We start from the raw sequence: 22,951 nt of genomic DNA, 5'->3' as shown, positions 1-22,951 counted from the left end.
CCCAAAACCTGGGAGGGGGAGTGAGGGCAATTTTAGACTTAAAGCGTCTGAAGTAATAATCATCATCATAATAATTTATTAGACTTGTATGCCGCCCCTCTCTGAAGACTCGGGTTCAAAGTGCACCATCTATATTTATGGGGTGTATATGGCAGAGGCATTTCCTGGCTTCCTTGGATGTGACCGAGGCCTACCTACGTATATCAATAAACATATTCACCAGCAGTACCTTCACTTCCAGAAAAGTTCATGACAGCTGTCAGCCTTGTTAGCTTCAAGGCAAGATTAGACAGATTCATGGATGCCAAGTGTATCGGTGGTTATTGAGGCAGGCAGGATTCCCTTGAGTACCATTTGTTTTGGGTCAGGGGAAAGGGAGGGTCTTGCTTTCTCTTTCAGCTCAAGATCCCCATGGACAATTGGTGGGCCACTGTGTGACACGGAATGCTGGACTCGACGGGCTTTGGCCTGATTAAGCATGGCTCTTCTTATGCTCTTATGTTCTGCTATGCAGGTAGGCATCTCCAGTAGAGGACTCTCCCCTTAGGTCTCTCCTGGGTCCCCAGGATATTCGCAAAGGTCCCAGTGGTGGTGGCTGCTCATCTCAGGTTCATACCTGTGCGTGTCCATTGTTACCTGGATGACATTCTAGTTCAGGTGTCCTCTAGTCAACTTGTGAAGCTCCTTCTAGAGGTAATCATTTCCAGGCTATGATAGCACCTGTTCTCCATCAACATGGAAAAGAGCCACCTCTCCCCATCTACTTCCCTCCTTCACTTGGGAGCCATTGTAGAGACCTATCCTGGGAGAGGCAGGAAAGGATTAAGAACCTTGCTGCACAGGCACAACGGGAACGTAGGGTTTCCCTGGCCCTCTTGTCCACTCTCCTGGGGAAAATGATTTCATGTATTTCCACCCCTTGGGCACACCTACACTTTAGGGATCTTCAATGGTTCCTTTTACCATTCCAGAAGGCGGGTTGCAGCAACTTAGCATCCAGATTCCTGGTCACGACAGACACAGCTTTGACCTGCTGGGTTGCTCACTCACAAGGATAGATAGCTTAGGGATGCTGCTCACCGTTGGAGCCCACAGCCTTGATCGACTGGCTGGACCTTTTGATTCCCAAACACTTTGAGAGACTCTTAACTGGCTGTCATGTCCTAGTCCTTACGGACAATAAGGCATATGTCAATCGCCAGGGTGGTACCCGCTTGCAGATTCTGATGCAAGAGGCGCTCAAACTGGCTGTGGGCAGAGAGCCGCTTGCTGTCCCTTTCAGCGGACCATATCCGGGGTTTCCAGTACCCAGGCAGAAGGCTCAGGGGGACAGAGGTGAAGCATGCAGAGTGATGCCTGCACCCATCCCTCTTCCGTGACATCACAAGCCGTTTCGACTTTCCGCAGGTCAACTTCTTTGCCATCCCGCAAAACTCCTAGGTCCTGAGGTTCTTCTCTTGGTTTTCATTCCAGGGAGCAGAGTGGGTGAATGCCCTCCTAGGGCAGTGGCCAGCTGGCCTTCTCTATGCATTCACCCCATTGCCGATCCTGCCTCAAGTAATATAGAAGGTGCTGGAACAGCAAGCAGAGGTGATTTTTTTGGCATCTCATTTGCCACAAGGATGTGGTTCATGGACCTAAAGGCCCCATCTGTGTCTCCGCCATGGCGGATACTGGTGAACAAGTCGCTCAACCGGGGGCGTTGATATATTCGGATCCCTAGTGGTACCAATTGATCGCCTGGCGGTTAAGTAGTGCTCTTTCAGGCAGCAGAAGTATGACCCAGACGTCATTTTCACATTCAGGTGTCTCATCAGTCCTCTACGGAGAGGATCTACTCTGCAACATGACAATCCTTCTGCTCTTGGTGCTCATCAGAGGGTCTGTTGCCTACACACATATCTTTGGAAGGTGCTGAAAATTCTTCAGCGGGGGTTGGCCGTGGGTCTCTCCCCCAACACTCTCTGCCGCCAAGTGGCAGGCCTATCCTTTGTGTCCAGGTGAATGCTCTGGTGAAATTTCCAATGGTTCACCGGTTTTTACAGGGGGGTCCAATCGTCGCCCTAGGACTATCCGACCTGGCACCTTCCCAGGGTGTTGCAGTCACTAATGGTGCCTCCTTATGAACCATTTCAGTCGGCCACCCTGAGGTATCTTATTCTACAAAGTTTCATTCCTAGTGGCGATCTTGTTGGCTTGCAGGAATTCTGAGCTCTCAGCACTTTTCATCCAGTTAGATCCTTCATTTCCAAGGTTAATTCCACCTTTCATAAGGCTCAGGAGTTAGTCCTGCCCAATTTTTGCCCGAACCCATCTCATCCTTCGGAGAGGCTTTGGCACACACTGGACTAATGTGGGGTCTTGTACATATACATTGATAGGACACGCCAGTTCTGCAACACTGGGGCTATCAATAAGGCATATGAACTCTTGGCTTTGCCAAGGCCGTTGGGGATCATGGCCCACTCCATGCTTAATGTGGCAAACTGGGCAACCCAAGTACCACTGGCAGAGGTTTGTCGAACAGCAACCTGGACCTCTCCTCAGTTCATCTACCACTATGAGATCAACAAGTTTGCATTGGCTGACACAGCCTACAAAGGGTCCACGAGGAGTCTCACTGAATTAGATTTGGTATATCCCATCCGGAAGAAAGGGCATTGGTATTACCTGATATGCCTCTTCTCATCAGGTGGAGCCACCCTTGGTGGATTCTTGCAGCATGCTCCTCGTTTCTTGGTCAATTCCTCTTACCATTGTTACTCTTGTAGGTTTGGGGATTTTTTTCTGGGATTTGCTTTTTGGTTGGCAACATCCACCCTTTTGTTGGTGGTCTGAGGAATGGAGGACTTCATCTATTTCACTGTATCCTGTTGGTAGCCATGTCGTGTCTGCTTCTTCAGTCTCATCAAAATTGAAGGGTAGATCCAGCAAAAAGAACATCCCATCCTGAATTATGGCTCTTTTAGGACCTTTTCTTACCACAGTTGTTAAGTGACTCTGACTTTCTCTAGACTTTGTCGGAAAATTGTAAAAGTGATCACATGACTCTGGGACCCTGCAACCATTATAAATATTAAGTACAGATTTTGATCATAGGAATGCTGCAATGGTCATAAGTATGAAAAACAGTCATAAGTCCTTTTTTCACTGTCATCGTAATTTTTTGCTGCCTATTACAAATTATGAACTCTTTTACAATGGGTGCATTTATACATCAGAGCAAGATGTGTTTTGTTTTAGAATGGTTACATTTTTTCTAGAAATATATCCAAGTGTTTAATATGTGATTTTCACTTCCAATCATGTTTGTTTTGAAGATTAAATTGTTGTAAGTTTGATATATAATTTTGATATGCAATAGTTCATTCCCTAGCTATATGAAATTAAAAATATGTACAACAATATTTGCTCTTTTCAGTTGTTATTTGATTGCCATATTCTAAGACTACGTATAAATATTTTCAAATACTCACTAATCCAGAAATCCTGTTTATGTCAATTGGTGTTGCTAATTAGACCTATAATATCACTCAGAGGCAAGCCTTAGCTGCATTATCTGTTTTTGTTGATCAAATGCTGGAACTTTAGGCATTTCTGAGAGCAATGTGACATGTCACTAAGGTAGTATATCATATAATTACATCCTGCAAGAACTACGAAATACTCCCTTTATGTCATCTGAATTCCATGCAAGTCTTTCATCTGGGTGAATATGGAGAAAAAAGGCTATTAAAATATTCTAGAAGATATGTTTACTTTATTGATTAAATCTTTTAATCAAAATCTCAGATTTTGTAATTAATATTTATATATTTTATATTAAAAATCAATTCTATAAAGTGTAATTTTTCAGTGTCTCCCAAGTTAATACTTTTTTCTTCTCTTTCAGGAACAGAAAAGTAGTAGACTACTCACAGTTTCAGGAATCAGATGACGCAGGTAACATATCAAGTCCTAAGCAAACTTTTTCTACTATTATGAAAAGTACTGGGCAACAATAATGTTTGAAAAATAGTTTGTATATTTTAGTTGGGGGCTATGCTTAAGTAATTCTTTGAGATGTTTACCCAGATATTTTTAGATAAAGCTTTTTAGTTTCTATGATTGTAAAAAGTTTATTCTGTTGGCTCAGAAATGGCAGCCATTAACATTTTGGGAACCTATACTGTTTATTTCCTTTCTTGGACAGAAAGATGGTATGCTTCTGTAATTACATAGTGACCAAAATTGTTATTTTTTAGTAAGGGAAAAACAGTAAAAATATATATTAATGTCATATTTTCAATTTATATATTGTATTAGATTTTTATTTAAAAAAACCAAGACCTTAATAATAATTCACAATATAAGTAGCTCAATGTTGAACTATGAAATCCTTGATGCTCTCTGAGTTTGGTTCTTCAATTCATTGTCAGGGTAATTACAACAGCAATGAAAATTGGCTGGAGAATTCATACATCTCAATTCATAGATTTGCATTCTTAAAAGCTGTTGTGTGGTTTTATTTCTCAATGTGACTGACTTAAGTTTTACTTTCTTCAAGAATTAAGATGTTTCTTGACATTCTCAGCTCATTCTCACTTACTCACATAAATAATTTATTATTATTATTATTATTATTTATTAGATTTGTATGCCGCCCCTCTCCGTAGCAAGAAAATATAGCAAAATTGCACAAAATAACAGCAAAGACTACAAAATGCTATTTGAAAAGAACAGCGAATTTGGATTTTCAGTACTTCTGATAAAAAATTAATTATTTTTTAATTAGAATAGTATAGAATTTTTATTAGAATAGTATATTAAATATTTATATTTAATAGTGATTTTTAAGTTAAAGTGACAGACTTGTAAATCACTTATTTATTCTACTTAATCTTGTTTACTGTGTAGATGAAGAATATGGTCGGGATTCAGCCCCTCCAGCAAAGAAAATACGTTCATCACCAAGAGATGCCAAAAATAAGAGGAGGTCTGGAAAAAATTCTCAGGAGGACAGGTAAGCTGGAGATACTTTTCTGGTAGTTAGATTTGGTGTGTGCCATAGCTTCGCCATCACTGCCATAGAGAATCTATGGGGCATTGCCAAAGTGAGAGACATGAGACTGAACAATGCTGAAGGCCACTTTTGAAGCATCCTGGTCTTCCATAACACTTCAGCAGTGCCACAGACTGATAGTTTCCATGCCACACTGCATTGAGGCAGTAATTGCTGCAAAAGGGGCCCAAACCAAGTTCTGAGTAAACATGTGTGCCTATACTTTTCAAAGGTCCAATATTGTTTTATGTACAATCCTTGTTTTATTGATCACATGTAATATTCTAATTTTCTGAGATGGAGGATTTGGGGTTTTCATGAGTTGTACCCCATTATTATTACAATTATGGCTTCACAGCTTGAACTATCTTGCCTTGCATGTAATGAGTCTCTCATATATTAAGTTGCACCTTTTAAGTTGCATCACTGAAATAAATGAACTTTTGCATGATATTCTAATTTTTCAAGTTTCACCTGTATAGCTTACCTTTTTCCATTCTGTATCACAGCATACCAATACAAGATTTAAGAACTATAAAGGGGTATGGAAATCTTGTATAAAGTTTTCATTTGCCCAAATTATTAAAATTCTATTAAAGTATGTTTCTTCCACTTTCATCAGGAAAGATGAAGGAGGAAGTTCTTATAATCTTCAAATGTATAAATAGTTGAGGCAGCAGAGAAACCATGGTAAAGAAAAATTTACTGAAACAACCTAGGATGAATTGTAGACAGGTCAGATCATGCAGTGACAATTTTCCAATCTTGGTTTAACCATGAAAGGGATGTGAAGAGTCATTGGCATGTTGGCATGGCACGTCGCTGAAACATCTTAACTAAATACAGTAGTTTATATCAAGGTCTTGTGTTATTTTTCTGATTTTAAGTCATGGGAAAAGTGAATATTTAGAAGCACTTCCTTTTTTTTGTCCTAAATAAGAAAAATCAAAACTGATAGTGTGTATAACATACACACTTGGAACTTACTGAACAAAATCTGAATAGTTTCAGTTTAATTTTCAACTGGCGTTCCTACATTGCATTTTTTTCATAAATGTTTTTGCCAAGTTATTAAAGCTTTTGCTTTCTCCCTAGAGCTGGATCGAGAGGAATGAGTAGTAGCTATACCTTCTGCATGGAGACTAAGCTCGTGATCTTTATTTGCATGTGTGGTCACTCCTTTCTCGTCTGGTGATTCCCCAATTCAGTTCAGTCTTCATGCTAAAGAGAGCTACCTCTTTGGGCAGGATTCTCCAGTCATGAGCTTTACAAAATATTTTATTCCATCAAGGGATCGCTTTAGCGATCAGGCAACCTTTCAGTCTGCCAATTGGAAACCTTGCCGGCTTTGGCTTCAGTTAATCACCCAGGGCCTCCTCAAACAGGCTCTTGCAGGGAATGGTTGCCAGATGGCACCAGAGAGGCATGCTATCCAACCTTAGTTTTGGTTTAGATAGGTTTTGGATAGAGCTGAAGCAGTTTCCTTTGCAAGTACTAATTTGCCTGCAGCAGGATCAGAGGAGCCTGTCCTTCCTCCCAGAACTAGGCCAGAAGCCTCATTTACTCCTACGGCTGCAGGGATCCACCCAGTGGAGGAGGCTGGTTCATTTTAGATTATTTCTCAGGCTACATAGCTGCAGGCGTGCAGCAGTGGAATCTTGCCTTGTCAAGGGATTTCCAACATCAACATGCATAACCCATGATGTATGAGGACTGGCTAGACCCTGTGGTTGTGCATGTTGCTCCTTCCATTAGGAGTGGGGACTCCTCGGCTGAGAAGGAGCAATTCCAGACCCTTTCATAAGATGAAGGGTTGAATCCAGATCCATCGACTTTAACAAGCCTTTTTAAGCTGGATTTATTTAAGTCATTACTGCATAAGGCCAAAGCCTCAGAATCAACCCTGAGCCAGGGAGATTCAGGTCAACTGCTTTTTTTCTGAGCTTGTGGTGGAAACTGAGATAATTCCAATTTCCCAAATTGTTCAGGGAAGTGGTACCAAGACAGTGGACCAATCCAGAAGTAGGCATGCCTCCTTCTAGATCTGAAAGTAGGCCTCAGATCTGTCTGATGCACTGGAGGGTTCCATGGTGGACAAATCAGTGGCTACCATGGCTTCAGTGCACTCTTGCCTGGAGAGAGGCAAACGATTGTTTGAAGGCAGAGGACAAAAAGACTGAATTGTCTTTGCAAAAGGCCCACCAGGAAGCTGCCTGGATAGTTAAGGCTGCCACATCAACTTCATTCTTCAATAGGGCATCCTTGCTCGGGCTTTGCCAGATGCAGGATAGGATTTACGCAGAGGATGTGAGAATTCACCATTATAAATAAGCTGGTGGCTGCAGCTGAGTTTCAGCAGATGCCACCTCGAATACGGCCAAATTCATATCCAGATCATTAACCTCTTCAGTAACAGCCTGTCATCTGCTTTGGCTTAAACTTTGGCAGACTGACAACAAAAGTAAAAATTGGCTTTGGTTCCTTGTTTGGGGCAGCCCTTAATCCCATCCTTCAACCCACCAGGGGCAGGGGTGAGCAGAAGATTCTCACTTTATTTCAGGAGTCAATGAAATAGAGTTGGGAGCCTAATACCAAGGCAAAATTGGCAGAGAGGTCTGAGTTCTGGGGACACCAGGAATATTGCAGCAAACAATCCTTTCGAGGAGCAGGAAATCAAATGACTGCAGGGCCATTCCGCATCTCTGTGGTTGGATCAGCCTCCATTTCCATCATTGGGAGGCTACAACATTGGACCAGTGAAGATTTCTGAACTGGTGACTCTTTCAGCAAGACAGGATCTCTGCATTTTTCATCCGGACAGGGTAGTCCTACATTTGGACCCTTCTTTCATTTCCAAAGTCAATTTATGGTTTTGTAGGGCCCAGGAGTTGAATTTGCCTAACTTCTGCCCAGGTCCGAGACATGCCCTAAAACAGACCAGACAAGTTGGATGTTAGAAGGGCCCTCCGTATCTACATCAAACGCACATCTTCTTCAGAAAGACATAATCCTTCTTTATTTAACTTCAATCTTCTATATTAGGACACAAGGTCAATCCTTCAATGGTGGGACATTGGATTAGAGTTTGCATTGCCAAGGCGTAGGAGCTTCAGAACCTTCAAACATCCCGGCACATCACAGCACATTCCACTAGAAGCACAGCCACAATGGCATCATGGGCGACACAGCCTCTTGAGGAAGTGTGTCAAGGAGCTATATGGTCATCCCCATCTCCCATTTATTCGACATTGCAAGTTGGACTCTTTTGTGAGTCCACCAGAGGGTTCATAGTGTAGTGTGTGTGGGGGGAGGACTTGGGATCAGACTGCGGCCACCCATAGGGGATGGTCTGACTTTGGTATGTCCCTTTCCTGGATACTCTCATTCCAGCTCTAGGGAGAGTGAGCATTGATCCTACCTGAACGCCATTTATAGTAGAGCTGGTAGAGATCATCCAGCCCCACCATTGTTAAGGTCTGGTCCACAGTCTGGGAGGGGCTGATATTTTATACTCATAAGTCCTTTCATCGCTATGCCTCCACCGAACTGGGGAATCGTGAGACAAGGAAGGAGTGACCAGATATGCCAATAAAGATCACATGCTAAGCATCCACGCAGAAGATAAAGGTACTACCCATTCCTGGGTGCTCTTTATCAGCTCTACTAGAAGTAGTATTCAGGTAGGACCAATGCTATTTTCTGTAAATGAGACTTTATTTACAAAGCTACCATGTATTCCTGAAAATATGACATGTCCTGATAATAAGCTCCACACTTTCCAGGGCACGTGCTGAAATAATCCCCACCCCCTGCAAACAATCCCTTTCCCAACTACTTTCCAGGGAAAGTGGGGGACATGCCCCCCCACACATGGGCCGAACTGGCTTGGGGGCAACAGAGGCAGCTGCTCTCTCCAGTGGCCATCCCAGTGCACCGGGATCCAAATTGTTCCAAGCCCCCCATCCTTTGAAAAGAAGACAGCGGCGGTGGCAACAACTCACCAAGCAAGAAGAAATGTATAACTAAAGTACAGTGATACCTCGTCTTACGAAGCCCTCATCATACAAACTTTTCGAGATATGAACCCGGGGTTTAAGATTTATTTGCCTCTTCTTCCAAATTATTTTCACCTTACGAACCCGCCGCCGCCGCTGGGATGCTCCGCCTCCAGACTTCTGTTGCCAGGCAAAGGCTCTCCTCTTTGAGAAACCCCACCTCCGGACCTTCCGTTGCCAGAAAGCAACCATTTTTACGCTGCTGGGATTCCCCTGAGGCTCCCCTCCATGGGAAACCCCACTTCCGGACTTCCGCGTTTTTGCGATGCTGCAGGGGAATCCAAGCATCGCAAGAACGGGTGCTTCGCTGGCAACAGAAGTCCGGAGGTGGGGTTTCCCAGCGAGGGAAGCCTCAGCGAAATCACAGCATCGCAAATGGAGCGCCACCACCTTCTCAACAACCTTCCCCACGAAGGGAAGGTTGGAGACTGGACCATAGTTGTTGAGAATAGCTGGGTCCAGGGAAGGCTTCTTGAGGAGGGGGCGCACAAGTGCCTCCTTGTAAGGAACCGGGAAGGCCCCCCTCCCCAAGGAAGCATTCACAATCTCCTGGAGCCAGCTCCGTGTCACCTCCCTGCTGGCTGAAACCAGCCAAGAGGGACACAGATCCAGCAAACAGGTGGCGGAACTCACAGCTCCTATGGCCTTGTCTACTTCAACTGGTGTCACCAGAACAAACTCTTCCCAGACAGATGGACAAGGACGGGCCCCAGTCACCTTGACTGACTCGTTGTCAGTCGACTCTGTTATCCAATCTGAGTCGAGGTCCGCCTGGATCCGAATGACTTCATCAGCAAAAAATGTGTTAAAATCCTCAGCACTACTCTGCAAGGGCTCCCCAACTCCGCCCTGTTAAGAAGGGAGCAGGCCACCCTAAACATAGCAGCTGGGCGAGATTCCGCTGATGCAATCAAGGCGGCATGATACGTGAATCCTGCCGCCTTGAGCGCTACTGTAAGTCTTAATATGAGCTCTTAAGTGTTCGGTCGGATTCGGACTTACTCTTCCTCCATCGCCTCTCTAGATGTCTCTTCTGGCGTTTCAACTCCCAGACAGGGAGAGACGTGAATGCTGCCAGAGTCCAGTAAGATTTGTGGCCTGGCGTAACCCACCTGCCACCCCCAAATTGCATACCACCATGAGACATGCATCTTACCCGAGTGGCAATTCCGTGGAGTCTCAGCCGGTGCAGGAAATTACCTTGCAAAGTATAGAAAAACCTCTCATGAGGTTGGGCAATTAACAATTTTGCAGCAAGAAGTTTTTCTGTACTTTGCAATGTGCTTCCCTGCACAGAGTGGCAGGGAAGCTACAAGATTCTGGTAATATGTGCATCTTGCAGCCTGGCCTGCCTCCTGCACCCCAAAAATAACAACAACCCCCTCAATGAAGTTAAGGCCATATTTCGGGAGTCAAAAAATATAAGACGGTCTTATTTTGGGGAAAACATGGTATGACATTGATGAACAAATACACTTTTAGAACTGAGATTTTACAGTTAAGCTGCAAGTTCCCTTCATTATCCAATTTTTCATCTTAAAGGAATAATAGAATTGGCCAGTGTTGTGCCTATCCACAAGAAGGGCAGTAGAGAAGAAACTGGTAACTACAGGCCAGTTAGCTTGACATCAGTTATAGTTAAAATGATGGAGACTACTCAAAAAGAGGATAAATCAGCACCTAAAAAACAATAACTTATTGGACCCAAATCAGCATGGCTTTACTGAAGGCAAATCATGTCAGACTAATCTCATTGATTTCTTTAACTATGTCACAAAGGTGTTGGATCATAGTGGTGCCGTGGATATTGCCTATCTGGATTTCAGCAAAGCCTTTGATACGGTTCCACATAAATAGCTGATAGATAAATTAGTGAAGATTGGACTTAATCCCTGGATAGTTCAGTGGATTTGCAGCTTGCTGAAGCGTAGACATCAGAGAGTTATTGTTAATGGCGAGTATTCTGAGCAGAGACAGGTTACAAGTGGTGTGCCGCAAGGGTCTGTTCTGGGTCCTATTCTTTTTAATATGTTTGTGAGTGACATAGCGGAAGGTTTGGTAGGGAAGGTTTGCCTATTTGCCGATGACTCTAAAGTGTGCAATAGGGTTGATATTCCTGGAGGCGTCTTTAATATGGTAAATGATTTAGCTTTACTAGATAAATGGTCAAAGCAATGGAAACTGCAGTTTAATGTTTCCAAATGTAAAATAATGCACTTGGGGAAAAGGAATCCTCAATCTGAGTATTGTATTGGCAGTTCTGTGTTAGCAAAAACTTCAGAAGAGAAGGATTTGGGGTAGTGATTTCTGACAGTCTCAAAATGGGTGAGCAGTGTGGTCGGGCGGTAGGAAAAGCAAGTAGGATGCTTGGCTGCATAGCTAGAGGTATAACAAGCAGGAAGAGGGAGATTGTGATCCCACTATATAGAGCGCTGGTGAGACCACATTTGGAATACTGTGTTCAGTTCTGGAGACCTTACCTACAAAATGATATTGACAAAATTAAACAGGTCCAAAGATGGGCTACAAGAATGGTGGAAGGTCTTAAGCATAAAATGTATCAGGAAAGACTTAATGAACTCAATCTGTATAGTCTGGCGGACAGAAGGAAAAGGGGGGACATGATCGAAACATTTAAATATGTCAAAGAGTTCAGGAGGGAAGTGTTTTTAATAGGAAAGTGAACACAAGAACAAGGGGACACAATCTGAAGCTAGTTGGGGGAAAGATCAAAAGCAACATAAGAAAATATTATTTTACTGAAAGAGTAGTAGATCCTTGGAACAAACTTCCAGCAGACGTGGTTGGTAAATCCACAATAACTGAATTTAAACATGCCTGGGATAAACATATATCCATCCTAAGATAAAATATAAAAAATAGTATAAGGGCAGACTAGATGGATCATGAGGTCTTTTTCTGCCGTCAGTCTTCTATGTTTCTATGTTTCTAGAATTGAAAACTAGCTTGATATTGATCGATTGATTGATCAAATTAATAAAATCAATGCATTTCTGGATTATGGCCATTAAAATTTTAGATGCTTCTCTGGGACTGTAATAAAATCACAGCAATCTTTCTGGAAATAATTTAAAATTGTTTTCCTTTTCATAGTGAAGACTCAGAAAAGGACATGAAGACAAAAAGAGAGGATTCACATTCAGCTGGTAATTGCACCATTTTAAAATTTTGATGGCACTTTGACCAGAATATGTAATGAATGATTTCACTTTTATTATTGCCTGAAACTTTTAATGTTATTTTGTTTAAATCTATTTATTTCTGATATGTAGAATTAATACTTGAATACTTAGCGCCATGTGATTTATTTCTGTGTAGCATAGAGGTGGGAAACCTGTTGCTGAATTACAACTCCCTGTATTCTTCAACACTGACAATAACAACATCCTATTTGGGGGTGTTTGGGAGTATGCACCACCTTCCGGTTGCTGCTATAGGCAATTTCTAAGAATATTATTATTATTATTATTATTATTATTATTATTATTATTATTATTATTACTATTTTATTACTATTATTACTATTATTCCATCTTTTTTTTTCTCAGATGAAGATTTTGGCAGTGAGGATGATATAGGAGCAGGTGATGGTAAAGCTGACAGTGACTATGAAAGTTCTCAAAAGAACAAAAAAGGGAAAAAAGTGAAGCCTGATAAGAACAAAAAAGCTGCTCCCAGATCTAGAAAAAGGGCTGCAGGTAATGTCTTCCAATGATGTGTTTAAAAGATGACATCATTTAATATATATGTGATACATGATTGATTGATTGATTGACAGACAATTTCAGGTAATGTTTCAGGAAATCTTAAATCATTGGAATTTAAATAACTAATTTGAAGTACAGTATGTAAGTAGCTGTGTGCGTTTGTGTGTGTGTAACATATTTTTGCTGATAATGAAAAGGAAGGGAGACTACTAAGGTGTGTGTGTGTGTGTGTGTATGTGTAAGAGAGAGAGAGGAAAAAAAACTGGTAAAATCAGAACTAAATCAAGTTATTTCTTGATCTGAGGCATGTTGAAGGTAAACAAAAATATGTCATAATATACAGATGAATAAATAGAATTTAAACTGTATGTTGCTTGTTTTGTTTATTTTGATCTCTTTACCCACTGCTCTGTTTCTGATTTATGTAGCTTAACTCTTGTTTATATTTACCCATAAATATTTACTTAGTTCAAAAAGCAAAATAGCAATAGCACTTAGACTTAATACAGGGGTGGGCTACTACCCGAATTGGGGGGTGAGGGCACCCAGTGGGGTAGCAAAAATGGAGCTCCACCCCAGAGCACCCAATTTGCATTGAAAGATGTTAAAGAAAATGCAGGGCGCCCTGCATAAGTGTGGTAGTAAAAATTTTGGTAGCCCTTCACTGCTTATATACTACAGGGGGTGGACAAAACAAATGAAAACACCTTGAAAAACCATCAAAATGTCTTTTAATATGGTGTTGGTCCACCTTTTGCGGCAAATGCAGCCTCAATTCTCCGAGGTATTGATTCAAACAAATTGTGAATTGTTTCCAAAGGAATTTTAGCCCATTCTTCAGTTAAAGCATCCTCCAGTTCTTTTAGAGACGATGGTGGTAGAAATCGACTTCTTACTTGAATCTCTAAAATTGGCCATAAATGCTCAATAATGTTGAGGTTTGGTGATTGTGGTGGCCAGATGAGATCCTGAACTTCATTAGAATGTTCCTCATGCCATTCTTTAACAATTCTTGCTCTATGGATTGGTCCATTATCATCTTGAAAGATGGCATCCCCCTCTGGAAACAGTTCTTGAACCATAGGATGAATTTGGTCGGCCAAAAGTCCTAAATAGTGATGGCTGTTAATTCTTCCATGAAGGGAAATCATTGGCCTGGTGGATTTCCAAGAAATAGCGCCCCAGATCATCACTGAACCCCTGCCATGTTTGACGATTGGGAGAAGGCAGTCTGGATGAAATGATTCTTTTGGCTGTCTCCAAATGTAAACATGATTCGTCACAGAAAATCACATTTTGCCACTGCTCGAGGGATCATTTCTGGTGGTTTCTACATCACTCTAAATGCTTTGAAACATTTGTCTTTGAGAGCAGAAGTTTTCTAATTGCAGCTCTTCCGTGGAATCCAGATTTGTGAAGCTCCCTTCAAACAGTTTTTGTGGAAACTGGGTTCTGTATGTGTCTATTGAGCTCTGCAGTGATTTTAGGAGCTGTGGTCTTGCGATCTGCTCTAACAATTTGCTTTAGAGTCCGGCGGTCTCTCTCAGACAACTTTGACTTTCGACCAGACCTGTGCTTGGCTGAGGGCGTTTTCCCTTCTTTTTCAAAAGCAGTCATTACTTTTGAGACATTACCTCTTGAAACGCCAAACATTCAGGCACTTTCTATTACTCTAGCGCCTGCCATTCGAGCACCAACAATTTGGCCTCTTTGAAAGTCTGAGAGGTCTGCCATTTCTAGAAGGTTATAACCAATTTCCTTAAATTTCTGTTTTAAAAAAAGGTAGTTTTAAAAAGCATATCAAGTAATAGAATTTAAAAAAACATATCAAATAATAGAATTTAAAAACATATCAAATAATAGAATTTTAAAAAAACATTAAAATAAGTCAAGTTTTGATTGATTTGAACATGTTCAAACATGCCAAAAAGTCAAGCGTTTCCATTTTTTGGTCCACCCCCTGTACTTCACAGTGCTTTACAGCCCTCTTTTAAGCAGTGTACAGTCCTCAATAACGTGCGACCCCATTTTATCCACCTTGGATGGATGGAAGGCTGAGTCAACCTTGATCCCAGTGAGAGTTGAACTGCCAAATTGCAGTCAGCAGAAGTAACCTGTAATACTGCATTCTAACCACTGAACTATCACAACTCAAATGAAGGAAATTGAAGTGACTCCAGAATAATAATTATATTTGCTTTTGATTTATAGTACATGTCAATTGATGTTGAATGTTGCATTGCTAGGAATATTTTGCATCAAAACATATTCAGAATAATTACAAATTGCAAACCATTAAATACAGGTAGCATCCATTGTGGAAAGTTGGACTTTTATTTCTACCTATTTATGCCTGTTGGAAATGTATATAGAACAAACAATATTTAGTTATCTTTCTGATTTTATAACAGAGGATAGTGAGGATGAGAAAGAAGATCACAAAAACGTGCGTCAGCAGCGGCAAGCAGCATCCAAAGCTGCTTCCAAACAAAGAGAAATGCTAATGGATGATGTGGGCAGTGAGGAGGAAGATCAGGAAGAGGAAGAGACATCATTTCAGGAAAGTAAGTGACATTCAGAGGTACATGTACATGGGATAAAATATGTTATCCCTAAAATTCAGAGCATAAAAACTTTTCAGACAATGACAATATGGAAAGTAAGAATGCATTGCCAGTCTGCAGGCATAGTTGATGTGACGTCCACATTAATTGTTCAGACAACCAAATGTGATATTTTATCTTTTTAAATATGACATTCAATTCATTGTTGATATACTCGATGTCTAGGATGTCTATTGACAGCAAAGAGGATTTTAAAAATATGTTATCCCTAAAATTCAGAGCATAAACCTTTTCAGACAATGACAATTATTTAGGTCATCTACTAGAAAAATGCAAAGAATATAAAAATGCCACTCAGCACTGTTTTACCTTCAGCACTGGGCAATAGTCTGAACAGTCTAATTTTATTACAAGTACCATTTTATAACACAGTGAAAGGCTTCGTATCTTTTTCTTCACAGTTAGAATAAACCAAAAGTTTAAAAACAAATTTGTGTTAAAATATCTGCAGCATTTATACAACTTGTCTGTTGTATAAATTGATAGATTCTTTCTCTAAATGGTGAAAGGTGGGGAGCCATGAGAAATTTGCAGTGAATGTATCAAACAGAAACCCAGTGAATCTCTGAACTGATGAACTAGAATCGTGGAAACCTGGATTTAAAACCTGCAAGCCTGTTTTAGAAAGAGTAAGATACTCTTTCTATATAATAAGTTACTGATATTGACTGCAAAGGGCACTTCTACAACTTGCTACAAGATGGAAGACCATATTGAACAAGAAAGGAATCATGACAGGCTGGGAAGGGCTGTGATATAGAACTACAGCAGCTGTTGTAAAAATGGTCAGGCTTTGAGCCTTAATTTCTTTTGAGGGAAAGAAAAAATTGCCTATGCAACTTCTATTTTAAATAATAATACTACTTATCACAAGCTCTAAAGCAGATTTACATGAGGAAATACTGAGACACAGAAGTCGTGATTTCTCCAAGTTCTAGCAAGTGTGTTACAGGATATAGAAGCCAAGAATACTGACTCCTATCTCTTGATCAACCTACCAGACTCTCTCCCTCATTCTGTCTCTCTTCCAAGTGAACAAGAACAGCTCTTCTTAGAGACATTTCATTCCTCTCTCTCTGCACAGAAGATTCTGGCAGCGATGAAGACTTCCTTGTGGAAGATGATGATGATAGTGACTATGGCAGTTCTAAAAAGAAGAATAAAAAAGTGGCTAAGAAATCGAAACCAGAAAGGAAAGAAAAGAAAATGCCTAAACCAAGGCTAAAGGCTACAGGTGAGCTTAGCTTGCTTCAAAAGTTCTTATTTTACACCTATTAAGAATAACAGAATGAAATGTGTTGTTTGCAGGTACATATATTTTCTCAGCTCTTCATCTTGTTTGTGCTTAGAAGGATATGAATCAAATTCTCAATGTTAAATCCATATTTGTGGATGATATAATTGAATAGACTACTGAAAGTACATTTGTGGATTATTCCTTTTTCAAAGAATCAGATGGGATTCTTCTGATGTTATCATTTTTAGTTTTGTTCAGACCACTTGCCAGTGCTGATTAAAACAAGTGATATTAGTGTATTTTAGACTCCACAAGTGGTATAATTTCTTTCTATTTGAAAAGAGAACAGTGTTGCTCATTTTTACATGCTTAGATACCTATAGAACTATATATATATATCTTCAAATATATAATACTTATTTGGTTACATATTTCTTATTAAAAATTCAGCTTGGATGAAAAAAATGTATAGAATTGTATTTTACTTCCTATCCATATGTCTACTTATCCTCAAAAATGTTGCCTTCTACATTTACAGAAAGCCCTTTCATTATTATCTTGTTGCTGCTAATGTTATGGAAAATTGGAAGGCAAACATTGTCAACCATTATTTAGTATCAGAAAAATTACTCACAGGCTGCCTGAACTTTACTATTAAAATATAGATAGTATGAACTCAGCTTGATTCTTTGCTAAATGAGGATCCTGCATGTTTTCATAATAGTACTGGCTGTATTCAAGAATTAACGTGTTTTATTAGATGATTAGAAAGCAGCATTTAGAATTGCTTTGGATAGCAAGATTAGCAGCCTTATCAACTGAAATGAATACGAGTCTGCGGAGAGGGGAGGCATACAAATCTAAATAAATAAATAAATTTCATAAATAAAAATCCCTTTGATTTGGAGTATGGGCATCTTCACTATTAAAAATGTGATTTAATAATCAAATATTTTACTATTGTTTTGATGCTTTTCTTCAGTTACACCTAGTCCGGTAAAGGGCAAAGGAAAGGGAGGTCGTTCCACAGCTTCAAAGACATCAAAAGAAAAAACCCCATCCCCTAAAGATGATGATGATGATGATGATGAACCTGAAAGTCCTCCACAAAAGAAGAAACCAGTTAGTTCTCCTCCAGACAAATCTGGGGATGAAGGGTCTGAAGATGAAGTCCCGTCTGGTGAAGATTAAACGGTGGTGTGGGAGAGAAACTTTTGAGAGAGAGTAAGGAAAAGAGGATATACTTAGGGGTAGAACATGGTTTTGGTTGTGGCTTAACTATTGGGCTGTGAATGCCACTTTTACTTTAGTTGTTTTAATAGTACAATTCTTCTGTTTTGTTTTTTTAAAGAAAACCTTTATGTTTTGATGTCACAGTCTCTATTGGCCATTCCGTTCTCCCCAACCAATCTGAAAGCCATTTAGATTTAAATTAACAGCTAACTAAAGATATATTTTTGAAAGCTTGCTACAGCTGTTAAGCAATAAGATTGAAGCTGACACTTGGAGATCATTGTTAACAAATAGAATAGATTTTCCAAAGCTGAGAAGGCAATTTGCTTAATTGAATCTAAAACCAATAGATTATTGCATATAGCATTTTTGTTGACATCCATCCATTCTTTGTACCTGAATTCTTTTGAATTCCATTATGCATTGCAAGTTCTAATACTCTGAATCTTTTGGCTTCCATTGTTTATCTTAGTGGCCAAGGTTATTTTAGTAACAATTTAGTCTGATAAGTTCCAGGCTTTGAGTAAGTCATACCTGTTCATACCACTTATATCATTTGTTAGGAAAAGGATTTAGGACAAACATTTCCATTGGCCAAAATGCATTCATATCCTTCCAGGTTATTCTTAAATTTTTGTGCTTTTTCTGCTTTCTTTCCATAAAGTTTGAGAAATTCTGGAAGCTAGAATAACTGCTTTAAAATTCATGAGCAATGCACTGAATGAGTGATTACACAGTATCTTTTTCAACCTCTGGGTATTCATTTAAATATACACTACTCAAAAAAATAAAGGGAACACTCGAATAATACATCGTAGATCTGAATGAATGAAATATTCTCATTGTTCTGTACAAAGTTGAATGTGCTGACAACAAAATGAAATTGATTGTCAATCAGTGTCCCTTCCTGAGTGGACAGTTTGATTTCACAGAAGTTTGATTTACTTGGAGTTATATCCTGTTGTTTAAGTGTTCCCTTTATTTATTTTTTTGAGCAGTATATGCATTTCCCTTCATATTTCCCAAAGTTGGAATACTCTGCTTCTAAAACATAATGTGTTTTTACCATACCCATCACAGGCCTTATTTTTGGTTAGCAGAAGCTGGATACCCAGGCTAAACAAGAAACAGGGTGTAAACTGGAAGACATGATTGATGCAACAGCAGTCCTGCCAGAATTAACATTTTAATATCTATGCTTATATACTGTAAATTTATAAAAAGTCAAGTGGATAGCAACCCCAAAAATATTCTCTTTGTAGTCTATGTCTATCTAATAAATATGACAAAGCCAAAGTGAAAATGAAGCAAAATTTTGATTTTCACTTTCTCACATACGCATACATACTCATAAACCAAACAAAGTATAATTTTGTCTTTAAAAAATACTTGGTTTATCCCCCCTTTTTTATTTAAAGCAATATTTGTGGCTTTGATTGGTTCCAATATAAATATAGGTCATTTAGCAAAATAGCACACACATCCTGGATTGAAGTGATATCTTTGATCTAGATGTTGTCTTAATAATTTTTGAACAATATCTAGAAAGTGAAAATGCTTTGAGTTTCTCCTTGGACTGAAGCTAATCTGGGTGAAGTAAGTTTTGCCAATTTAATTGAGATTTAAATGTTGAATGGTTATAGCTAAGTATTACATCTGAATTCTGAGTTCAAAACAAACTTATCACGTCCTACAAATTAAATACTTGGTGACCTAGTATATGCAGTTGATCCAAATGTGCAGGTATTGGAGTGATTACCTCTTAATTATTATGGTCAGCCAGCAGTATATACTTTTGCTGCTGATTCAGATTTATTTTATATAATATGCATTTTTTTTCTTTCTGTGCTTTCGCTAACAGATACAACTCTGTGTAATAGGAATTGGATTGCCATTTAGGTTCTTCCTCTGTTTTTCTTCAAGATAAATAATGGAAATTGGATTTCTTAAGCCTAAATCAAATGCTGTGCTTTCACTGATCCTTGCATTTAACTCCTGGACAAAAATATTTTCAAGGTTCCTGAAATTTCTTAATTCAAATAGTAGTTTGGCCTTTTTCAATTTGATAAACAATCCAGAGACTGAACTTTAATTTTCTCCCTACTGTTCACATAATAGCAGCAAAGTAATATTTTAAATATTTCATTCTGTTTTTCAGTCTTCTGTCTCTGTGCATATTGCTTTTATGTGAGGTATTCTAAGGATTCAATAGCTATATTAGTTTATTACTTTGTTCCATAGAACAAGTGTTGCCAGATAAACAAATAGGTATATTCCAGTGAGCGCTAATCACACTATATTGGTTGCATCCTGGGAATGGCAGGTTTTTTGACGTAGTTTTAATTAAATATTTCTTGCATTTTCTGAAAAACCAAAAGCAAATATGTTTAGTGTATCTAAGTTATTGCTTCATATATAAATGTGATCGCAACAGGGGTATACATAAAATTTCAGTCAAGTTTGAGAGGTGTGTATTTACACATTACCTTTAAGGCCTGAACAGGTAATGGTGGCTTTAATGCTGAAAAAATAACTTGCACACCATAAAAGGATAATATTTAGATACATTCTTTGTGATGACTTCTCTTTGGTATAATATTCTAGCACAGATCAAACAAAATGCAGGGGCATAATAACTGATTTGATCTGATATTAAAAAATCATGTTGAAATATATTGGGGGGGGAGAAAGAAATGTATATGCATTTGGGTGGTTGATGTGATATAAATGTTGAATATACTCAATTGTAATTGCCTGCACCAAATACTGAAACTGTTAATAATTTTAGACTGATTTTTAAAGCATTACTCAAATATATGAGACAGCTTAACTAGAGCTAAGGAAGAAATGCTATAACATGCTGGAAATTTATGAGCTGTAGAAATTGGTGCTTTTGCTTTATGTAATTTTTCTGTGGAGTGTTTATTTTTTATAACAAATCATAATGTTGACACATGATTTTATAAAATAAAAGGAAATCGATTCCCATGATTTTAGGTATTTGATAAATCATATTAGCATTTTGGGGGGAGACTTAACTCTTTCTCCTTTTCAATTAACTTGATTAAAGGACTGAATCTGAATGGCTTGGTCTCAACCTTGGTCCTCCTGTTTCTGAAACTCCCCTATCTTTCCACCACCACCCTCTCAATTTCAGTTGTCTGGGATTAACTCCTCTTGTATGAAATTCACAGTGTAAAAGCTAGTTATGGATATACTTGTGATGATTATTCAGTGCCCAGGATTTATAAACAAAACTAAGCTGACATTTGGCTTGAGTATCTCTTTCCACTTTCTTCAGTTTACTGCTTCACTGAAGGACTTACGCTTCATTATTTTCTGTTAAAAACTCTTCTAACATGTAAAGCAAACGCTTCTCTATTTTCAGTCTATTAAAGCATTCACTACATTTTGATTTGATATATTAATCTTTTCAAAAAGATCTATTGACCCAAATGTGCTGTTCAAAACAATGGAATGGTTCCAACAGTTAGAGCATGTCTGGTATGATTGTAAAATACCATTGTGTATACATTTTCTACACCTGGGTAGGGATTTTTTAAATTGAGAATACAGCATTGGGGCAGAAAAACTTGCTATAGCCACAATAACCTGAAAACCCTTCAAGTATCTTGTATGAGTGAAAATGAAAGTGCATGTGTGTACGCATGCATGGGTGTCAGTCTGACAACTTAATGTGTGTTAGAAATTTGTGGTTTACTTCTGGAGAAACAATTACAGAAATTGTATATAAGAGTTTACATAATTTGTTTATCAGGAACATGGCACAGTCAAACCCTAACAGTTTTCACATTTTAGAAAGAGACAAATGAGCAAGTGCTCTTTGTATCAGATAGAAATTGATGGAATTAAATACTATGGATATTTGTCTTGGAATTAACTATTTTGATGGGTTCTAGGTCTGTCCGGATTATTAGAAAGCATACATTCAAATGCGGTACCAAGGCCACCTGTCATGATAAATAACAAATAAAGTTGTCAGTCTGTTGACAATGAAATCTGCAACATGGTACTAAGGGTCAGTTTGAATGTAATGCTTTATATAAAAATGAATTTTAAAAGGGGGGTTGAACATGATATTGTTGACCATGTTCGTGAATTTTAGATGCAACATGCATTGGTAGAATTGTGTGACAGTCTTTTGTGCTACTTAATTTTACATATTCCAGTCTCTGTATGTACTTGCAATTAAAAAAAAAAGTTCCTGCCTTGCTTTTTATTGAAGGGTTCCCAGGACTGCATATCGATTATTGAGCTCTGTTTTAAATATGTGTACCCTTGGCTTGTATTTTGTATTAAAAGAGAACATGGAAAAGAACCCTTTACTGTTCAGCATGTTGGAATTGTGTCGCCCTTATTTTCTCTCTCCTCTCTCTCTCTCTCTCTCTCTCTCTCTTTCCCCTTTTTGTTTTGTTTTTGTTTTTTGAATATATTAAGCAACTTATTCTTCTGTATCTTTTTTTCTTTTGTAAACATTTTGGTTTTGTTTAAAAATGGCTTTATAAAAGGGCTTTTATAACCCATACCAATGTCTTCTGTGTTTCTTCCGCCCTTTACTGTATATGCCAGCCTACCCCAACTTGGCACCCTCTATGCAAATTGTATTTCAGTTATTTAGTAATTTCCAATATCTGGTCATGCTGACTGAGAATTATGTAACTGGTAGTCATAATACATTTGGAGGATACCATTTTGGGGAGGGCTAGTATATGTCAGGTATCAATTTCTCAAAATCAGTAATAATCTATAAGTTATGTATTAACACTAACTTTAAAATTCCATGTTTAAGGCTTTTTGATAACTTTCTTGAGATACGGAACTCAAAACTTCGGAAACCGGTTGGCTGACTACTTATAAAATTGTAAGTTTTGTCCATGGGATCACATGATCCTAATCTGAAAAAGTAGATCAAACTGAAAATGAAACATTAATTTACACATCGGCATATAGATCATATCTAGGGGCCAACCCTATTAAATATATATATTTCAACAAATATGTAGAAAATGTAA

The 22,951-nt window shown here is 38.8% G+C and overlaps 1 protein-coding gene across 2 annotated transcripts in view; it reads left to right on the top strand.

Annotated features, from left to right (window-relative positions):
* The window catches only part of NUCKS1 (nuclear casein kinase and cyclin dependent kinase substrate 1), a 28,664-nt gene extending 6,202 nt beyond the window's left edge, over positions 1–22,462 (top strand). The window contains exons 2-8 of one of the 2 annotated variants that reach the window (XM_070745523.1): positions 3,893–3,942; positions 4,897–5,002; positions 12,211–12,263; positions 12,666–12,815; positions 15,236–15,388; positions 16,533–16,682; positions 17,668–22,462. In XM_070745523.1, the coding sequence (XP_070601624.1) occupies positions 3,893–3,942; positions 4,897–5,002; positions 12,211–12,263; positions 12,666–12,815; positions 15,236–15,388; positions 16,533–16,682; positions 17,668–17,876 (871 nt within the window). In that variant the 3' untranslated portion in view covers positions 17,877–22,462. The remainder of the gene's footprint in view (positions 1–3,892; positions 3,943–4,896; positions 5,003–12,210; positions 12,264–12,665; positions 12,816–15,235; positions 15,389–16,532; positions 16,683–17,667) is intronic. The other variant, XM_070745524.1, reaches the window with a different exon arrangement.
* Positions 22,463–22,951: the final 489 nt, after the last annotated feature.

The sequence above is a fragment of the Erythrolamprus reginae genome, chromosome 3 (assembly GCF_031021105.1).
Source record: "Erythrolamprus reginae isolate rEryReg1 chromosome 3, rEryReg1.hap1, whole genome shotgun sequence".
NCBI classification, from domain to species: Eukaryota; Metazoa; Chordata; class Lepidosauria; order Squamata; family Dipsadidae; genus Erythrolamprus; species Erythrolamprus reginae.
This window is presented reverse-complemented; position numbering and strand designations above follow the sequence as displayed.